This window comes from Gossypium arboreum, chromosome 8 (genome assembly GCF_025698485.1).
Source record: "Gossypium arboreum isolate Shixiya-1 chromosome 8, ASM2569848v2, whole genome shotgun sequence".
NCBI classification, from domain to species: domain Eukaryota; kingdom Viridiplantae; phylum Streptophyta; class Magnoliopsida; order Malvales; family Malvaceae; genus Gossypium; species Gossypium arboreum.
The window spans coordinates 132,697,866-132,718,473 of NC_069077.1; the positions used below are offsets into that span (position 1 = coordinate 132,697,866).

Genomic DNA, 20,608 nt, shown 5'->3' on the forward strand with positions numbered 1-20,608 from the left:
ACACAAACATAAACTTGAAGATAATATTCAATCGATTAATAACTATTTTTTTTTTAGAAGCGTAGGGTGATGGAAGAGAGAAGAGGTGGGTTTCAGATCACGGTGTTTGTGTACAACATTCCAGCGTCTATGCATTGGAAGAGTTTATGGGCTCTTTTCAGTTTTCATGGAAAGGTGGTGGATGCGTTCATACCGGAGAAGAGAAGTAGAAGTGGTAAAAGATTCGGTTTTGTGCATTTTTCAAACCTTACGGATGCGCAACGGGCAATTTCAAGACTCAATGGTTTTGTGATTATCGGGAGTAAAATCTGGGTGAAGCTGGCTAGGTTCAAAGAAAGGAGATATATATGGAGAAAAGTTTCACCTCAGATGAGAACGAAGGCTATCAATAATCCAAATAAGGAGGGTTTGGAAGGCGAGAATAACAGGAAGGAATGCGTAGAGGATGTTTCATGGGAAAATAATACTTAATGACAGGAGAAATGTTGAAGTGAGTTTAAGGAAGGAGAATCAATCAAAAGTAATACAGGGTCATATTGAGGATGAACATCTCTGGAAGCTTCAGAAATGTCTAGTAGGGGAAGTGGCTTCCCTATGCGAAACAAGTATTTTAGAGGATAGAGTTGCAAGAATGGGGTTAGGTGAAATCTGTGTGAAAAGAATTCAAGGTAACTATTTTCTGTTAGAGATTCTAGATGATGATTTATTAGATATCTTAAAGCAGAGTGAATGGTCATACTTAAAGGATTTCTTCATCAACATTACTCCGTGGTCTGAAAAGTTAGTGTTCTCGGAGAGGGTTACTTGGCTTGAAAGATCGGGAGTACCTCTGCACTATTGGAACTACGAAACATTTAAAAGGGTGGCTGGATTATGGGGTAATGTGGTTTCAATGGGAGAAAACTTCACAAAAACATCCAACTTTGAAAAGCTGGAAATGTTGGTCTTAATTCATCAAACGATGAAAATAGAAGAAGTAATATGGCTAGAGATAGGAGAAAAAAGCTACCCGATCAGTGTTAGCGAAAAGTGTTGGTCAGAAAATACAAAGATAAACTTGTCGAATAGGGAGAGGCATCAAAATGAGGTTGAAGAAAGCGTATCAGAATCTAGATCGGCGGTAGGCTTGATTCCTGAAGATTTTCCAGAGGGTAACCGAAACGTTTTGAAAGGGGTCATTATGGAACATGGTATTGAAAATGAAAATTTTGATTATGACTGTCAGATATTGTCGGGGGATTTAATTGAGGGGGGTAAAGTAGCAGAAAGTAAAGGTTTTGAAGGGGAAGGAGATGCTGGTTGCAATAATTTTGTAAAAACAGTGGATCGGGCTAGCGAAAATATTGTTAGTATGGGCCTAGCAATGGTTTTAGGGCCTGGTGAGGTGTCTTTCGGGGATGGGAACATGGATGAGGAAGTGGGTTTTAATAATATTGGGCAGAGCGAGTGTAATATCTCAAATCTAATAGAAGTACAGGGCCATCAAACAAATCAGAAGAACAAGTTAGTGGGGGTCGGGTTTCTTTCCAGGAGATTGAAGATGCCCTTCTCAACTCAATTCGTTACAGAAAGAAGAAAAAACAGTTCAATAAAAAAATTAGTTCAATGAAGGAGATTCAAGACAAGGTGCTGACTTCTAAAGAAAAGCATAAGAGGGATAGAAGCAGGAGAAAAGAGAAGGATAAGGTAGTCTCTGACTGCGATGGGAAAATTGTGAATTTTTCATTGTCAGATTCAGATATCAGCAATAGAAGAAAGGTAATTCTCAGAGAGGCGAAGCAAACTTGGGAAGTGGGAAAGAAATTGGGGCTTAGAGCAGGAGGTGAAGAAAGAGAAGTCTTAGAGGATATTATGAGCCTTGAGGAACAGAAGAGAAGGAAGTGATGCATTCAAACTCCCAAACTTCAATAAGATGAGTTTTGATTATTTAGTGCTGTTGAGTTTCTGGGTGATATTGATTGGGTGAACATGAAGATAGTTTCTTGGAATATAAGGGGTATGGGTACAGATTTAAAAATTACTTTGGTCAATAGATTAGTGAGTAAGTATAGAGTAGATATGTGTTTTTTACAGGAGTCAAAACTGGAAGTTGTTACTGGAGATTTAATTAGTAGAATTTGGGGTGATGATAACTTCGATTTTAGATATGCAGCTGCTTTAGGAAGGTCAGGGGGATTAATCACAATTTGGGATAAATCGGTATTTCTGTTGAAATCAGAATACTGTGGTAATCGATATATTTTGTTAGAAAGGAAATGGTTGCTTGAAGAGTGGGAGGGAGTTTGAATTAACGTATATGCGCCAAATGTATTGTCTAAACAGAGGAGATTTTGGGACGAGATGGCGGTGTTTAGAAACCAGTTCCATAATTATTGGATTGTAGTAGGAGATTTTAATGCGATCAGGAACAGTAAGGAAAGGAGTAATTGTGTGGGGTTATTCAAGGGTGCAAGAGATTTTAGGGGGTTTATTAATAAATGCAAATTGGTTGATGGGGCTTGATTCCTTTTGATGGGAGATTGGAAAGGGGGATAAGTGTATGTTTTGGGAGGACATTTGGTGTGGAAATCGTCCTTTGAGAGTGGAATATCCAAGGTTATTTCGATTAGCAAAAATTAAGAACGAGGTGGTAAAAGATTATTCACTCTTAAATGGTATTAAGGAGGTTAATTGGTTGGATTTTTTTACTAGACCACTATTGGATAGGGAGTTGGTTTCGCTTATTGGGTTAAAGGAAAAAGTTGGCATGAAGGTGTTGGTGTCGGATGTGGAGGACAGATTGATTTGGGTCCACGATAGTAAGGGGGTGTTCTCGGTGAAGAAATTATCAAAACTATTATTGGAGGTGGGAGTGGAAGACTTGAGTTTTAATTTTGATAAGATTTGGAAGTTGAAGGTGCCGCCTAGGGTGAGAAGTTTTCTTTGGATGATCTCAATTGATAAACTCCCTACTAAAGAGTTTCTGAGTAGAAGAGGTCTGCATTTTAACAATTTGGAGAGGAGTTGTCCTTGGTGTAATGGAGATTCAGAGAAATTGGAACATCTATTTTTTGGTTGCAAGTTCATTAAAGGGTTTTGGAAAAGAATTTTCAAATGGTGGAACATTAAGTGGTTTCCTGTGGAAGGATTTTTTTAGTTTTTCTCCTTATGTAATAAAGTTAATTTTTCTGGTATAGTTAAAAGTCTATGGTTGATCTCTGTGACTGCGACATGTTGGTCTACTTGGCTGGCAAGGAATGAACTGGTGTTTGATTACAAATATACTTCAATGAATGATTTAGTGTTTCAATCCAAATTACGGGCTTTGATGTGGGTGAGGAATGTCAACGAGGATCTTAGAGTGGAGGAGAGACTTTGGTGGATTTGCCCGATTATATGTTGGAATGAGGCCATAAGAACTGGAATGAGTGGCAGGTGATGGTTCCCTCTGAGAAAGGGTAGGGTAAGATTTTATGCTTGGATTGGTGGGATTTTAAGAGATGAGGATGGGGTGGCAAGGGCAGTTTTTTCAGGTTCTGTAGCTACTAAAGACTCATGTGCGGCTGAAGTGGAAGCAATTATTATTGCCTTGAATATGTTTACAGCGATGGAGTGGTTGAGTAAAAGCTCTTTATCTATTGAACTTGGTTCTAAGGAGGTTTTTTGCTGGATAGAGAACCAAGGGTTGCAACCGTGGCAGCTGTACCCTTGTTTAAAGGATATCGATTCTAGGTTGGTTAGATTAGGCAATGTCAGTTTTGCGACTGCTGATTAGAAGAGTATCGAGTTGGCGTTTACTTTGGCGGTTGCAGGTATTAGAAGACCTGGTTTGTTCAAGGCTTGGTGGTAAGTTCTCATTGTGGTTCTTGGATGCAGATCTTGTCTTTGCCGTTTTCAGAATTGCTGGGTTATGGAGCTGGTATGGTTTGTCTTTGCTAGTTTTTGTTTTTTGGCTCTTTTTTGGGAGATACTGTTTTGGGTGGGAGTGACAGTATTTGTTGTTTGATACTGTATTTTGATTTTGAGCATGGTTTTTGTATTGGGCGTGAGCACTTCGTGGAGGTGGTATGTCTTCCATTGTTTGTTTCTTTCTTAGTTTTTTGGTACTTTGTATTATCTTGATTGAGCAAAAAAAAAAAAAAATCAATTTTGTTAAAATAGATTTAAAAGTAAGAACTCAATCAATAAATGGATCTATTGAGTAAAAAGAATAATAATTTATATTAATAATTCCGTTCGTAATAGCGAATTATATTTGTAACTTTAAAATAATGCATTCTTTGTATATAAATTAAGGTGTAATGATTAATTTACTCCTAATATTTACTTACTTTCCCACTTTGGCCCTCAAAATTTTTTTTTTTGGATTATTTTGGCCCTTATCCTTCAAACTTTAATCAAATTGTTTTCTTTTAGACGAAAAGTTGACTAAAATATTAAAATTTTAACTGCACCGACATGGCTACTTGTGACACTCCACATATAATTTATAAAATTCAAATAAAATAATAATATTTTGAAACTAAACAAATTTTAAAAATGTTCATAAAATTTTAGAAAAATTATTCATGGTGAAATATACATAAATTGTCATGCAAATTATCACGTTAATGTCATTAAAATTTAATAGTTCGGTCAATTTTTTATTTAAAAGAATATAATTTATCTAAAATTTGAAGGAATGTGATAAAAAATAAGTGCTAAAATGAGAGGAAAAGAAAAGTAAACACAAGGACTTTATACCATAAATTTATAACAGTGAATGATGTCAACTGTCAACAAATTTTAATGAGGTGAAAGACTATAATTTTATATATTCTTAAACTAAAATTTCAAATTTTATATATATTTAAAAGGAAAAGGATTGTATGAAATAAAAATGCTATATCATTATGTATTTCTTATTAATTTTATGTCATTTCAGTATTTTTTTTTATGTAATTGACACATCATTTTGATACCTAGACATTAAAATCCTAAATTTTATATCTTAAAATCGTAAACCCTGGACCTTGAACCATAGACCTTAAACTTTGGACATTAGACCCTAGACCAAGGTTTAAGGTTTGGGAGCTAGGGTTTAGGGCCTAAAGTCTAAGATTTAAGGTCTAGGATTCGGGTTTAAGGTTTAAAGTTTAAAGTCTATGGTCTAAGGTTTAGGGTTTAGAGGTTCAAAATCTATTGTCTAAAGTTTAAGGTTTAGGGTTTTAGGTCTAGGACCCATTGTCCAAGGTCTATGGTGTAGGGTTCAAGATTTACGATTTAAGGTTTAGGAGTTATTGTTAGAGGTTCAGGGTCTAGATTTAAAAAATTATCAAAATGATGTGTCAATTATATGGAAAAAGATGTTGAAATGACATTAAATCATTAGTAAGTGATAAAGAATGATATGATGTTTATATTACATACATTCTTTTATCTATATTTAAAAATATTCAAACTGTTTTACATGATAAATGTTTAAATATGAAATTTATTTTTACTTTAGTATCAAAATAACTAAGATTTGATTACAAGGAACCACACAAAAACTATTTATTTAAGATTCTAAAAACAATCAAACGCTAATTTCTTATGCCTTGACAACACAGTGAAACTGGATGTATCAAATTGAATTGATTTTTTTATTAGAAAAAATAAATAAATAAAAACTATATGTTTTAAGTTAATGTTTGAGGTTTCCATGAATTCAAGCATCCAACGTGTGGTGACCACCCAAAACTCCTAGTTATATTACGAGCAGCCTTGTGATACTTAGTCAGAGCCGCCTTGAACCTCTTCCAATCACGGAGGACGGCCGTCAAGTCCCTAACCTTTGCATTTATGTGGCGGCAACAATTCGCATGGACCGTCGTTACAGCACCAACATCTTTACTGTCTTCGCAAAAGCCACTGAAATATCTCGTCTCCAAGACCCTTACTCGAAGATCCAATTCGGTGACGACCCCATGTCTTAGTAGGTCTAACAACACGTCTTGCTCTTTTTTCCTGGTGGAATTGTCCTTGAGTGAATACCATTTGTCGAACAAAGAGATGGTCTTGTTGTTCGACCTGATGTAATAGAAGCCGGTGTTGATCAAATTATGCTCGGGTCGTCGGCTGCCAAAGTATTTATCAACACTAATCTGGAGATCATCGGTTTCATTCAGGCTTAACTTTGTAAACGGATTCCGTAGCCACACTACATCTGTGTCCTGAGAAAATTTTATTAACATTTAACTTTCTACAAATAGCATATAACCTGATTTTGATGTCACTTTCAACTTTCACTTCAAAGTTAAAGAAAAGAAAAAGCATATAACCAACTTGCTAGAAAGTAACTTAATCAAAAGTATAGGGGTGGTTCAACTAATATAATTACAAGGTTTAATTGATTGATTGGGATATAGGGTTACATTTTTCATGGTTAGTGACCAACATACAACCATACCTTTATACCCCTAGCATATAGTTGATAAATAAAAATACTAATAATGTTAATTATTGGATTAAAATTTTAAATAAAAAATAAAAAATTATATGAAGCAGAGAAAATCACTAAGGCTATATATATATATATAAATTAGGGTAAACTATAAAAATAGTCACTTATGTTTGCCTCAGATTATATTTTAATCACTTATGTTTGAAATGTTACATTTTAGTCACTTACGTTATCGTTTTGTTACGAAGTGGTCACCCTATTGTTAAGCTCCATTACCTCCTTAACGGTATCCTACGTGACAGTCTAAATGGGTTTTAAATGCCAACTTAGATGTTCTACGTGGCAGTCCAAATTAAATTTATTTAATTAAAAATATATTTTTATTCCAGTAATTAAACATCTAAGTTGACATTTAAAATCTATTTAAATTATCACATAAGACTACCATTAGGGAGGTAACGGAGTTTAACAGTGAAATGATCACTTCGTAACATAATGATAATGTAAGTGATTAAAACATAATATTTCAAATATAAATAATTAAAATATGATATGAGACTATTCCTATAAACTATTAAAATAGTGTCGGCAGCTGTAGCAATCGTACAATAGAAATATTAAAGTATACATACATGATTGTTATTTGTTAAAATGTGCTTTATTAATAAATTACAAAATGATGACAGGTTAGTTAAATAAGACCTATTCAATAGATAAAATTCTGTAAAATATTTTATATTTTATTTTCAAAAGATGATTATTTCATCCTCACACGATGTAGGTGAATCAATCCTATATACCCTTTTCATGTGATTCAGGGAGTAGCTTGCCTAAACTTTGGGGCGCACCCATTGCTCAATGACCTTCCACCACGTACCATCAATGCCATTCAATCGTAGAATGCCACATGCTACCTTGACGTAGCTGTCTTTCACGTTGTATTGAACTTCATTTCATATTAAAAGTCAAAACCAAATTTCTAATATCTCCTTAATTAAACATTTTTTTTATATATATCTTCTCCCGATTGGACCACCTACACTACAACCCCATGGCCATTGACATATATTCCCACAATTCCATAAATTTCGAAGCAATGCATGTTGAAAATCTATCATAAGTGGTGAAAATAAATCCGAGTTTTAGAAAATTATTCATATAAAACATAAAATTCTTGGTTTGGCGGCATATTAAGAATTGAATTATAACTTTCAAAGATTATAAGCTCTTTTTCTTTGTTATTAATTAGAATTTATATTTCGCCTAATTTTTTATCATTTTTTATATATACTTTAATTTTTAATATAATTTGACACTTAAATATTTTATTTTAATTAAAATATTTTAGTAAAATGAATTATTCAAAAAATTTAAATCAATTTTCATCTTTAATTTTTTATTTTATAATTCAATATATTTTATTTTATAATCGAAGAATTATTCAAGAAAATGAAAGAACTATTAGAGAAGGTCAATGAAAGAAGCATACCGTGAAAATGAAACTGTAGCCACGCCTCAACACTTCCGTAAGGAAAAAAGTTCTTCTCCACATCATCTTGATAAAATCCCGGGACATGAATACCTTCTCCTCCCCGAAATCTACACCCTCCGTCACCAATCTGTAACAGTGCAATCGCTTGAACATGCACCGATCGTAAGCCGTCTGATCCACCGCAACCAGGAGCAGGTGGTCCAGCAATGGCCTCGTATCTTCACCCAGCCAAAAGCTCTCCAAGAAAAGGTCCAGCATTGTGGTCTCCGCATTAACGCTTTGCTCGACGTAAGCCCTGTTGACAACCGCTATTATGACGGTCTTATTCCGCATCGAAGCTTCCTCTAACGCCAAATCAAGCTCGTCTTTCACAGCAAACTCTACAGCAGTCTTTATAAAAAAAACTGATATTACAGTCTGCACACACGTATATATATATATATATATACATGAGAAGTTAATATTAATAAATACTTACAAAATTTTTGGGAGAACCGTTGGGTTGATCGAAGGGGAGTAAAGGGTTTGAAGGAGACCATACACATATGTAGAGAAAGCCAGCGAAAAGGAGAAAAACAATGGCGGAAGTTCCAGGGGAAAACTTCTTTGTATGTTCCATTGAAGGAGAGAGAGGGGTGTGTTGGGGTTTGAAGTTGCTAAGACGACGAAGTTAAAAGGCTTTGGTTTATATTTGGTGTGTCAGGAGTACAGGAGGTGAGATGGGTCAAATGCATAATTTTGGTAGAATTGTCACACGAAGTGGCTGAGGGGCAAACCAGCGGTTGATTTGGCATGGATTTTAGATATAAGATATAATGACTCTTTTGGACTTTAGTTTTATAAAAATTTCTTTTTAGTTTTTATTTAGTTTTTTTTAACTCTAAAATATGTTTGTTTGTGAAATTATTTTAAAATAGATAAAAAGTTAATATTTATTCATTTTGAGGTGATTTAACAAACAATTCAAGTTTAAGGATTAAAAGATGTGAAAAATTAAATAAATAGTTAAAATTATTTTTTTATAAAGTTGGAGGTCCAAAAATTTCATTTTGCTTACTTATTATTATTTGTTCAAGGCATAGGTTTTACTTATAGGTTAATAACTTGTAAATGAATATGTTACAATAATATAATTCTTAAGCTTTGCATTGGATTGATTATTTATTTGTATTAAATTATTGAGTAAAAATTTAAAAGTTAAAATATGTTTATTTAAAAGTTAAAATATGTTTTGAGTCTCTATATGCTTTGTACATTTAAAATTAGTCCATAATTTTATTTTCATGAATTTAATCTTTTACTTTTTAAATTTTAAAATTCATGTCCAATTGTTATTACTATTAAAATTCTTCTATTAATTTTACTTGAGTGACATTTTGAAATTAAATATATATATATATATATATATATATTCAATTGGTAGCATGCAATAATAAAAATAATGTTGAAAATATTAATTAGGATTTCTTTTCTTATAAATATTCGTTCGAACTCATCATTGGAAAATATTTTTGTTCTAGTGTTCTTAAGAAAAATTGATGTCGACATTTTATTGAAATAATTAACAATATTAACTAGTTAAACTAACTAATGACATTATAAAGTAGAGGAATCAAAATATATAAATAATTAAAACAAATGTATTAAATCTTAAGTTTTAGCATAGTATAGGAGTCAAAGTTGAAATTTGACCATTATTTTATAATGTTAAAAAACAAATTATTAGTTTCTAAGTCTTTTATGTCATTCAAATTATATATAATCATATAATATTTTAACAAAAAGTTAATAATATTAATTATTTGAGCTAATTAATAATATTATAAAAATATAGAGGTAAAATTACATTAGAAATTAAATTAATTTATGATAAATTCCTTCAAAAATAATGAGATAATAAATTAATATATGATTAAATTAGACGAAAAATATTACTTTTGCAAAACACATATTCTGTCACCTGGCCATTAAAATTAATCTTGATTAAGACTTGTCATTCAACCAATTAATGAACATTTTAAGAGAAGAAAACCCAAGTTTTGTTTGAGGGTCATAATCATAAAAATTTATATATTAAACAAGAATGAGTGATTAGTAATGAGAGACAAATAAAATAAAGAGCAAAGAAGAAGCAAAAATCTAGGATTGGGTGGCAGGTGTTGACAAATCATACCAAATAAGATGCCATCACTTATAATGCAATTATTAAGGGTCTCTCATGCTGTATTTAAGTAGGAGTGGTTTTAATATATTATGGATTTTAAATTTTGTATTGGTGGCTAAGGACATGATTTTATTTTAATTTAATCACATTATTATTGCTTAATGAAAAACTGACCCACAACTTCTCATTTTTTCCAATAAATAAATTTATAAATGTTTCTGCCATTCATATTATTATTTAGACAGGTTGAATTAGAATATGATAATGTATTATTAGTTAATATTTTGTAGAATGGACTTGCAGCAATAAGTAGTATTATCGAAATTAGGCTGATACATGAATGGTACTCTAAGGATTAACAAATTAAGTTTCATTACATTTCGCGGGATAGTAATAAAGTTACAGATCAACTAGCTAAGATGGACGAAGACAGAATTAATTGCTTGGTCACGCTTGAAGATCCACCCCTCTCTGTGCGGGATTTGTTGGAAAAGGTTATCTACAATTCAAGCATGGATGAGAGTTGAAGCTGAATGTATTATTTCTACTTATAACTTAAAAGAAAAAAGAGTAATTCCATGGGAGCTATGGTTCTTTTATGGCAGAAGGCAGTAAAAGACACCAAAGATTTTCATAGTAGGAGAGATTGCAGAACGCATTATCTTAATTTCGGATCAAAACTTATTGGAATACTTCATTAATTTAACATCAATTTTTAAATCATTTATAACCTTTCAATTTCATCTAAACTTTACTTCATTAATTAGAGATGACAAAATCCAAATCGTTTGATAGATTTTATATCAATTTATTCTGAATGGAGTAGATATTTTCTTTTGCAAAGTGGATGCGAGCAGGGCGAATGGATTTTTCTTTTGAATAGTTAGTATGGAATTACTTACTTCACCTTAATATAAAATCATTCTATCTTTATACAAACAACTGAAAGGGTAAAAATGTAATAACATAATATAGAAAAATTCATATATTTTATATTTAAATATTTTTGCGAAAAATTATGTTTTTATATTTACTTGATCCACTACAGGAAAATAGGGTTTTGTGGCGTTTTTAGCAGCGTTTTAACAAAAAAACGCCGCAAAAATTGTAAAACACAGAGCAATAGCGGCGTTTTTGGTAAAACGCTGCTAAAAACAGAGCAATAGCAGCGTTTTTTGTTAAAACGCCGCTAAAAACCAGAGCAATAGCGGCGTTTTTGGTAAAACGCCGCTAAAAACCAGAGCAATAGCGGCGCTTTTGGTAAAACGCCGCTAAAAACCAGTGCATTAGCGGCGCTTTTAGTAAAACGCCGCTAAAAGTCATATAACCCCTAAAACTCTAAACCCCAAAAAATCATGAACACTAATCTATAACCCCTAAAATACTAAACTCCTAAACCCTAAAAACACTAAACACTAAACTATAACTTTTAAAACCCTAAACCCCAAAAAACATCACATGAATGTTGATGTGTATATACATATATATTAATGTAAAGCTTATGTTCATAATAAATTATGGAAGCAATACTTAATATTGATTAAATTTATTTTTGGTTTACGGTTTAATATTTAAGGTTTAAGGTCTATGGTTTAGGGTTTTATGGCCATGGGTATATAGTATGTTAATCTCAAGTGAATCATATTCAATAATTAAATCCTAAACCCTATAATTAATTATTGTTATCGATAATAGATATCTTGATTTTGATAAAAAATATTTTTATATATTAATAAGGTGTTATATTGTTTAATGGATTGAAGGGATATTTTGTGGAAAATGTTTTAAATGATAAGTTTACCTTTAAATTTTATTAATAGTTTTTGTTTATACTATTTTAATATTTATCTATCTTGATTAATCAAAATATATATTTATTTATCTGAACGAAAATTCTCTGCACTCATTTGTGTCTCCACGTTTTTTAATTGTAACTCATTTTCTTTTTAAAATATATATTGTGTCTCCACGTTTTTTTCATTTTCTTTTACACAATTATTGATATAACATCATGTTATATTTATATATTGCATGGATACATAAATATTTATATTTATTCAATATAAAAATATATTGATGTATTTATTTTTAAATGTGTATGATTAAATCAAAATTAAAGTTTCAACTATACATTTAAACCACAATTAGAATTTCACGTCTACAATTACACATTAAACCGAAATAAAAATAAACTCAAAAATTAAAAATTTAAAAATTTAAAATTAAAATTTAAAAATAAAAATTAAAAATTAAAAATTAAAAACTTAAAATTTAATATTTAATATTTTAATCCATATTTCAATTAAAAATTCAATATTCAAAATTAAAAAAATTCCAAAAGAGAAAAATAAAAAATATGTTAAATATAAAAAAATTTAAAATTAATCAATAGTGGCGTTTTAACGTAAAACGCCACAAAAAATTGAGTTATAATGGCATTTTTAATGAAAACGCCGCAAAAAAAAAATCAAAATCCCTAATTTTTGAATACCCGCTCGTTAGTCCCTAAATCCCCCAAATAGCTCTCAAAATTTGCCCCCAAATTTCCCATTTCCAGCAACACCAAGTCAATACACCTACACCAATCACACTTGTTTATCCTTTTCATTTCACTGCACTGATTTCACCCACCATAGCTACTCATTTTCTCTCGATCTGTTACGGTTTCTTTTAATTCCAGGCTTTCAAGAAAGCACTGAGCCTGCTCCGAAAATGCTGTGAGAAAGAGGATCTGTTGGTTTAGGATATAACTTTTGGTTCATGAAGAAGCGACCCCTCCGCATCAAGATAGTCAACCGCTGCTCCTAGAACCGGGGGAAGACTAAATGGGCGAAAAGAAGACATTCCGGGGGCGAGTGAATCAGCTCGTGCCGTGAATCTAGTTGTTGGTTGATCTCCCTCGAGGCGAAGTTGCTATCGTTGCTTCCTCTTTCGTTCAAGCGGCATGAAGAAAATTGGTCCCAAACTGTATTAAGCAAATTGGCTGGATCTAGTAAAAGGAGGGTTCATAGCAAATGTTCGGTCTTATTTGAAGTGCAGTGCCGATGACAAAGGAGTTTTTGCTGAATATTTTAAGAAAGAAAATTCCAAGAAGAAAGCAGTTCGATTATCAAAACAGTTCACCTTAATTTGTTGGTTCTTAACAAGTTTTGGTGTTAATTTTGACTGCACATATTTGGAATTCGGTCATGCTGATTTTGTTTTTCTTTTTAATAACACTAGTAGCCAACATTAACCTTACTGTTCTTATACTTACACGTCTAATGGTTGCCTCTTGCATTTCAGGCACTTTATGTGATGAATCCTAATAAGTTCAGGGTATGTAAGTTTCTCATACGGTTCCATGAATGAGAGCATGGTGATAAGATAAAATTTTATTAGCTTTTTATATAATTTTTACAGTTTCTTTTTTGTATAAAGTTTGGTCTTCTAAAAATCTTTCTTGTCTCAAACTCAACAGGTAGTCAATAAGCACTAAAACTGATTTTTCACAGTTTTTGTCTTCTATTTCAGTATGTTAAGCTTCTCTTTTACCCTTTTTTATTTTCGTAATCTTTTGCTACTTTGGGTCTCCTGTAATATAAATTTTTCTATCTTTATTCATTTTCTTAAACAAAACTATTAATTTAAGCATTGAAGAGTGATTGAAATGCAAACTTTGCTTGTTGTCCCTAGTTGCATCGGCAAACCATAGGTGCCTTAATTGAGTATGCTATCAACGATAGTTTATATCCCCATTGGTAGAGTCTTTCCAAATCAAGTAATTTGGATTAGAATTGAGACGCAAAGTATGCATGAATTACATCCATTGGTTCAACTCCCATTAAAATAAATGGATGCCCATGTTCCAACTCCTTTGCTTTCCCATCTTAAAGCCAAGCGAGTAAAAGCTTGGACCACTAGCATTGTGATGTCAAGAAGCAGTTGTAATACTTTGGTTAAATGGAGTTGCCTCGCATAGGTTGGATCAAATTAAATACGGATGATTAATTATTATTCATGTTTGAGTGTTAATTACTTACAGTATATATTTAAATATAAATATTAAGTTGTATTAGCTTTTTTTTTTCCAGTTGTATGTGCATGTTATTTTTTTAATTAAAATTTTGATGATATTTTAGATTTGAAATTTCTGCATCAAGCATTGCCGTCTTGCTAATGTGTTGTTTGTTTAATGTTGTGGATGATGCAAAGGTTTGTGAGAAGAAAATAAGCTTTTGACTAACATTTTAACTTGATTTTTAATCCTTTTTCTCATTTATTTTTCTAAATTTGTAAAATAATATTCTGATTTGAATATTATAGTTATTGTATTTTAGGTGAAATTATGTGTTTGAATTGGATTACTTATCAGCTTGGGAGCATAATTTTATTAGGCAAAAACTATGGGTGAAAGATAATTACCTTAGCTGATTTGTAGACTTGTGGATTATTACCTCTTTGAATGTTGGTGCAAATTTGTTTCTAGTGCTAATATTTAATTTAATTTGAGTGTGAATTTAGTGATTATCGAGTTAATTACTTAAATTTAGTGAGGAGTGGAAATTTAGAATCTCTGATTGTGTATTTGATTGGTGGTTAAATAGGTGATGTGTCGGTCATGCATGATGCATCTGTTGATCTTGTCACTAATGCTGTAGAAGGTTCCTAATTCCTTTTCTTATGTTGATTTTTTTTAAAAAACTTTTGGCATTGCGTTAAACATATTTCTGCAACAGGTGTTTCTAGCCCACGGACTACAGCTTGAGAAAATAAACAAAGCTTTAATATTTGATTGTAAATTGTCTTGCAACGTTTAGATGTTTTGTTGTTTTTATTAATTAACACTAGCAATGATCTTGATTTTCAAATTTCAACATCCTAATAACATGGTTTATCAGGTTTAGGTAAGATCAATCCTTGGTGGTTTAATCTTCTTTGTTTGGGTTGGAAGAACGTATAAAAGAAATCGTTAAATTGCTGCTATTAATGAGGTCCGGAAGTGAGTAAGTTGATGTTTGAAATATCTTTGTATGGTGGAGTGAATGTTGCTGTATATTGTTGCTCATTACCGAATTAATGTTGAAACTAAGCTAATTAAATGGTGGATATATAATTTGCTGTCGATTATGATGGAAATGACTATTAAATGTTTAAAATTCCTCTTATTTAATTGATGGCTGCTATTGTTTAAATGCTGCAAATTGAAGTGTTTAAATGCTGTAAATTAAAGTGTTTAAATGTTGTAAATTAAAGTGTTTAAGTACTGCAAATTGAAGTGTTTAACTACTGCAAATTGAAGTGTTTAGTTGCTGGAAATTGAGATGTTTTATCGCTGTAATTGAGTTGTATAAATGTTGTTAATTGAGATGTTAAAGTGCTGCAAATTGAAGTGTTTAAATGCTGTAAATTGAAGTGCTTAAATGTTGTAAAATGAAGTGTTTTATGTACTGCAAATTGAAGTGTTTAGTTGCTGGAAATTGAGATGTTTTATCGCTGCAAATTGAAGTGTTTAGTTGCTGGAAAAGAGATCTCTTTTCCTGCAATTTTGTAGTTAACGGATTTAGGTTTCACATTACATTATTTTGTATGTTGTAGGTATATATTATGCACAACCTTTTCAATGACCTCTGTATTAACAAACTGGAGTAGTGTACAAAAATCCTTTACACACTTTCAGACTATTCAAATCTATAATATTTTTCCCCGTGTTTGTAGGTTCATTGGCATCTTGTCCTGATGAGAGTGTAGTTTATGAAGCTTTAAACTTTACATTGTCCTCCGGGGTATTAGAATTCCTAGTTCAAAACTTAGCAATTTGTCTTTTATAAAAGACCTTTCAATTTTCAATGTTGTTTAGGTTTGCAAACAAGATGTTGTATTTGGACTTCTTTGTTAGTTTTGATTCTATATTTTTATTTTTATTTTTATTTTAATATTTAATAACTTGAGTTCTAACTTTTGAATTTTAATTGTGTTATTAATTTATTATTTTAAATTCTAAATTTGAATTCATCAAATTTTATATTTAATTTTAAAGTTAAAATTTTCATAGAAAATTTAATTTGATAATGAATTTTAATAGAAAATTTTATATTTATATCATGGATATTATTCTCCTCAATATTTTGATAATGAATTTTAATTTTTCATGACCTTTTAATATTTTATAATATATATTTTTTAAAATTTCATGACCTTTAGTGGCGTTTGTGGAAAAAGCGCGCTAAAGGTCACGACTTTTAGCGGCGTTTGGGGAAAAATGCGCTATAGGTCGTGACCTTTAGCGGCGTTTGTGGGAAAAGCGCCGCTAAAGACCATGACCTTTAGCGGCGTTTGTAGGAAAAGCGCCACTAAAGGCCATGACCTTTAGCGGGTTTTTTAAAATAAATGCCGCAAACTTTTGTGGCGCCATCTATAGCGACGTTTTTTGTGGCACTTGTAAAAGTGCCGCTAAAGGCCTAAAAAAAGCCGCTATATGACTTTTAAAAGATTGAAGATTTAAAAATAAGTAACAATATTTAAATTGAAGCAGAACAAGGTGGAACAGGGATGAATATATCTAACATTTATAGAGATGATAGTGATTTTCAATATTATACATCCACAATAAAAAAGGATAGATGGTGGAGCATATTGTACCAACTATATAGCGATAATAAATTTAGTAATATTTGTTTCTCCACATTCCATTGTCATCCTTACTATTAAGTATATTTTTTAATAGAAAATTGGCTAACATGCATCCGTGACTAACATGTTTCCCTTGGAAAATATATGATGTATGTTGAGGCAACTAATTTTACATTAAAACTATTCAATGAAATTAGTATAATTTACTTATTTGTTAATAATAAAAGTGCAATGATACAATTTGATGAAATTTAAAAGAATAAGGTATTTATATCATTATAAAATTTTAGTTGATTTAGTACTATCAATTAATTGCACACAATCACAATTAATAAAAACTGAAAATTTTAATTTATTAAAAATAATAAATATTGTTATAAAAATATTTTTATATACTTACTAGAAATAGACTATCATGTGATTCAATGTATGATAGTGGATTTTAGGGTGAACAATCAATATAGTTACAAAAGTTAGGTTTACTTTTATAATCGATAAATATATAATATTTGATATACTAACAATTTACTTTTTATTTAACTGGTAGCCTTAAAAGTTACTATATATTCCTTTTTTAATATTTTATTTTATTCTTATAGGGCGTTCGTCAACCCCATGTCCTTAAGTGTAAAATCTAAATGCACCATATATTCTCATTGAAAAATATCACATCCTTTTAAAATTTTACCATTTATTTAAGGATTAATAATTAATAGATTGACAAATTATTTTTTTCACAAGTAACCTTTAAAATTTCTAAAACCTGGAATAGGGAGCTGGTTCATTATTTAGTTGATGAAGATACAGCAGCTTGAATCTTTTCTATTCCGATTTCTAGGTGTAGCTCGAAGGATATACTGGTTTGGAAACACGAAGGTTCTGGGGAGTGCACTGTTAAGAGTGGCTATCGAGTCCTGACTACAGCTCTTTTACAATACAATACACACATTTCCTCTACTATCAATGATTACAAAGAATTTTACAAAGCCCTATGGTCACTGAATATTCCAAAAAAAAATAAAATTCATGTCTGGATGCTGTTTAATGATTTGTTAACATGGCCCAAGTTGAGGTAAAAAAATACCAATTAGAGCCCATGCCATATGTCTTCAACTATAACCAAAAATGGAAAGCAAAAAAAAAAAAAAAAACACAGGATAACAATGCCCTCAAATCATTCCAATAAGCAGCCAATTTACAGAACCCAAAACATCCATTGAGTTCTTGAAGGTGATAAATAAATGGGGTTATACTGATCTAATCGACCGAATCAATACAAAGGAAAAATGTAACAAGTAAGAACAAGACAAGAATATGGAGAGAATTATAAGAGGAGAACCATCATCGTCAACTTGACACTGTCGTCCCAAAAGGGAGTTTATTTTAAAGAACACGGCATACACTTGGTCTTTTCTTTTGCTTCTTGTGCTTTGGAGGCTGGACAACCACCTTGATTGCACCATCAAATACAGCTTTCACATTCTGCAATTTTCAAACACTAATGAATGCTATTATCCACTAATTTCTCCAATATCCTGTTTGTTTAGTTAGTGTTAAGATTTCACTTGGGAAGGACCAAAAAAAAAAAATACATAAAGGTTCCGGTTGGTGTATGTAACAGCCACTTTAGGTTAACAGATGCAAGATGAAACCTGTTGTGTCTTGGAGCTGCACTCTATGTAAGCCAGTGCTCCTATTTGTCTCTTTAGTTCAAGACCCTGCCCAAAAAAGATAATAAAAAAAAAGTTGAAACATCTAATATTACAATACAATACAACAAATTTGACATCTGTGGTTACCTGTTCTGTAGAAATAGTTGATGCCCCTGGATAGTCCAAGCGGAACTGTCTATCTTCTCTTAAATCTGCATCCCCATTTAAATTTATTAACATAACAAAGCCATGCATGTCTAAACATGGCATGTTCATATGCTGTAGTTTATGTACACATTTTGAATGCTTATGAACCATGCACCTAGGATTATCTTATAATGATAACTTGTTTAGAAAGGGAAAAGAATGATTGTTTTAGAAAGGGAAAAGAATGATTGTAAGTGTAAGAAGTGGAGAAAAAAGAACCAAGGACATGCTCAATTATTGAGAGCATCTTGAATCTTGATTCATAAGCAAAGGCATGGTTCTTGAAACATTCATTTAACTTGCACAAATAATACATGAAGAAGAACAAAAAAAAAAAAGGCATTTTCATCACCTAGTTTTGTTCCCACAAGAACAATGGGCACTGCTGGGGCATAATGTTTCAGCTCTGGGAGCCACTTCACCAGCACAAGGACCATAATGAAAAAAGAACAAAACACGTAAAGGAATCAGAAAAGTTGTAATAGTATATGGTATATTAGCATAAGGCATAAGCAAAAGAGAGAAACATACTTTTTTTGTTACATTCTTATAGCTAGGCCTACTAAGGAGGGAGAAAGCAAGAATAAACACATCAGCTCCTCTGTAACTTAGAGGCCTCAACCTGTTATAGTCTTCCTGACCTGAATAACTCTTACTATCAACATTATGGAAAATTCTGTTTCGTTTTATAATCGAATCGATGGACGTTAACTCAAGAAACTAGTATTCATTTTATGATATATGCAAAAGAACTTGAATAAGATCAATGTATATGGAAGAATAAAGTAGAGGAGCATAATACCAGCAGTATCTCAGAGACCCAAATTCACAGTCTGCCCATCAACCATAACATTGGCACTAAAGTTATCAAAAACAGTAGGAACATAATCCTGTAAATACCCAGAAAGCAACTCAAAATTGAAAAAATAAAATGAAACATGAAATGTAAGAAGATAGTAGAGAAAGAAGAAGAAAAGTTGATACAGTTGGAAAAGTGTTGGTAGTGTAAGAGATAAGGAGACAAGTCTTCCCAACAGCTCCATCTCCTACTGTAACACATTTTATGAATCTTGTTTGAGCTGTAGATGTGGCTGCTGCTGCTACTGCTGTTGTTGCACTTGCAGTACTCATTGTATGCTAATGCCCGTCTGTTTGAACTCTCCTCAAACCTGAGAAGTTTCTGAGTTAAAAACCAAACATTTTTATGAACTTGGTGAGGAAACAAACTTAAATGGAGGGATTCATCATTTAATTTGAGCTGTCAGAGAGCCAAAAGGAGAAAGAAAAAGGAATACTTACTCCCTTTGTGAATTTTATTTTAATAGCAAGCCCTTAAGGAGCATGTGAACAACCGGCTCCATTGAAATGATTGAGTACTTTGCTCTCTTGAATTTTGACTTTTGGCTCCACTTTTTACACCTTTTATGAGCACTTAATCAAGGTTTCCAATGAATTTGTTGAGTCAATAAAGATGGACATGTTACTCCGGTTTGAATACTGTCCCCAGTTTTTTATTTTTCCGTCATACCGTGTAGGAAGGTTGACGAGACGACTGATTTTCAATGCATGACATAACCAAGACTTTAATGTTTCCATGATATTGAACATTGTGCAAAAGATAAAACAAAGTCTTATATTTCTCAGAGAATTAGTGGCCGGAGATAAGGAGATAGAGACATTTGAACTAAGGAAAATTAATGTCACCCTATCATTTTGGTGACACCTCAAGTGTTTTTGTCACCATCTTGGAATGGAATGGACCGAGGTTTTACTAGATGAACGTTGGACTTCAAATTTGAAATTAAGTTTTTCACAGTCTTGTAAAAGTAAGATTAGGTAATGGCAATCCGATTAATCACTCTAATATCTATGAAAAATAGCATGATTTGGTATGGTGTGGGTACTTTATCTGATTTGAATTAACCTCGTTTTATGAGATATGTTTGCTAGAATTAAATCTCTTTAAATTTTTATATTATTAATAAATTGAATCTTATGTGCTTCACTTTAAGAATCTTTGTTGATGAAGGAAATAATTTCAACAAGTTTTTTTTTTTTTTTTGTTATCGATATAATAA

General features: G+C 31.7%; 1 protein-coding gene and 1 pseudogene across 1 annotated transcript; both read right to left on the reverse strand.

Annotated features, from left to right (window-relative positions):
- Positions 1-5,484: 5,484 nt before the first annotated feature.
- LOC108469399 (uncharacterized protein At1g28695-like) lies at positions 5,485-8,674 on the reverse strand. The gene is made up of 3 exons (XM_017770288.2): positions 8,374-8,674; positions 7,893-8,285; positions 5,485-6,173 (listed from the first exon to the last, which is right to left on the reverse strand). The coding sequence occupies exons 1-3, from the start codon at positions 8,512-8,514 to the stop codon at positions 5,640-5,642; spliced, it is 1,068 nt and encodes a 355-aa protein (XP_017625777.1). The 5' UTR covers positions 8,515-8,674; the 3' UTR covers positions 5,485-5,639.
- Positions 8,675-17,826: 9,152 nt separating this feature from the next.
- On the reverse strand, positions 17,827-20,074 carry LOC108468112 (rac-like GTP-binding protein RAC2; annotated as a pseudogene).
- Between the last annotated feature and the right edge of the window lie 534 nt (positions 20,075-20,608).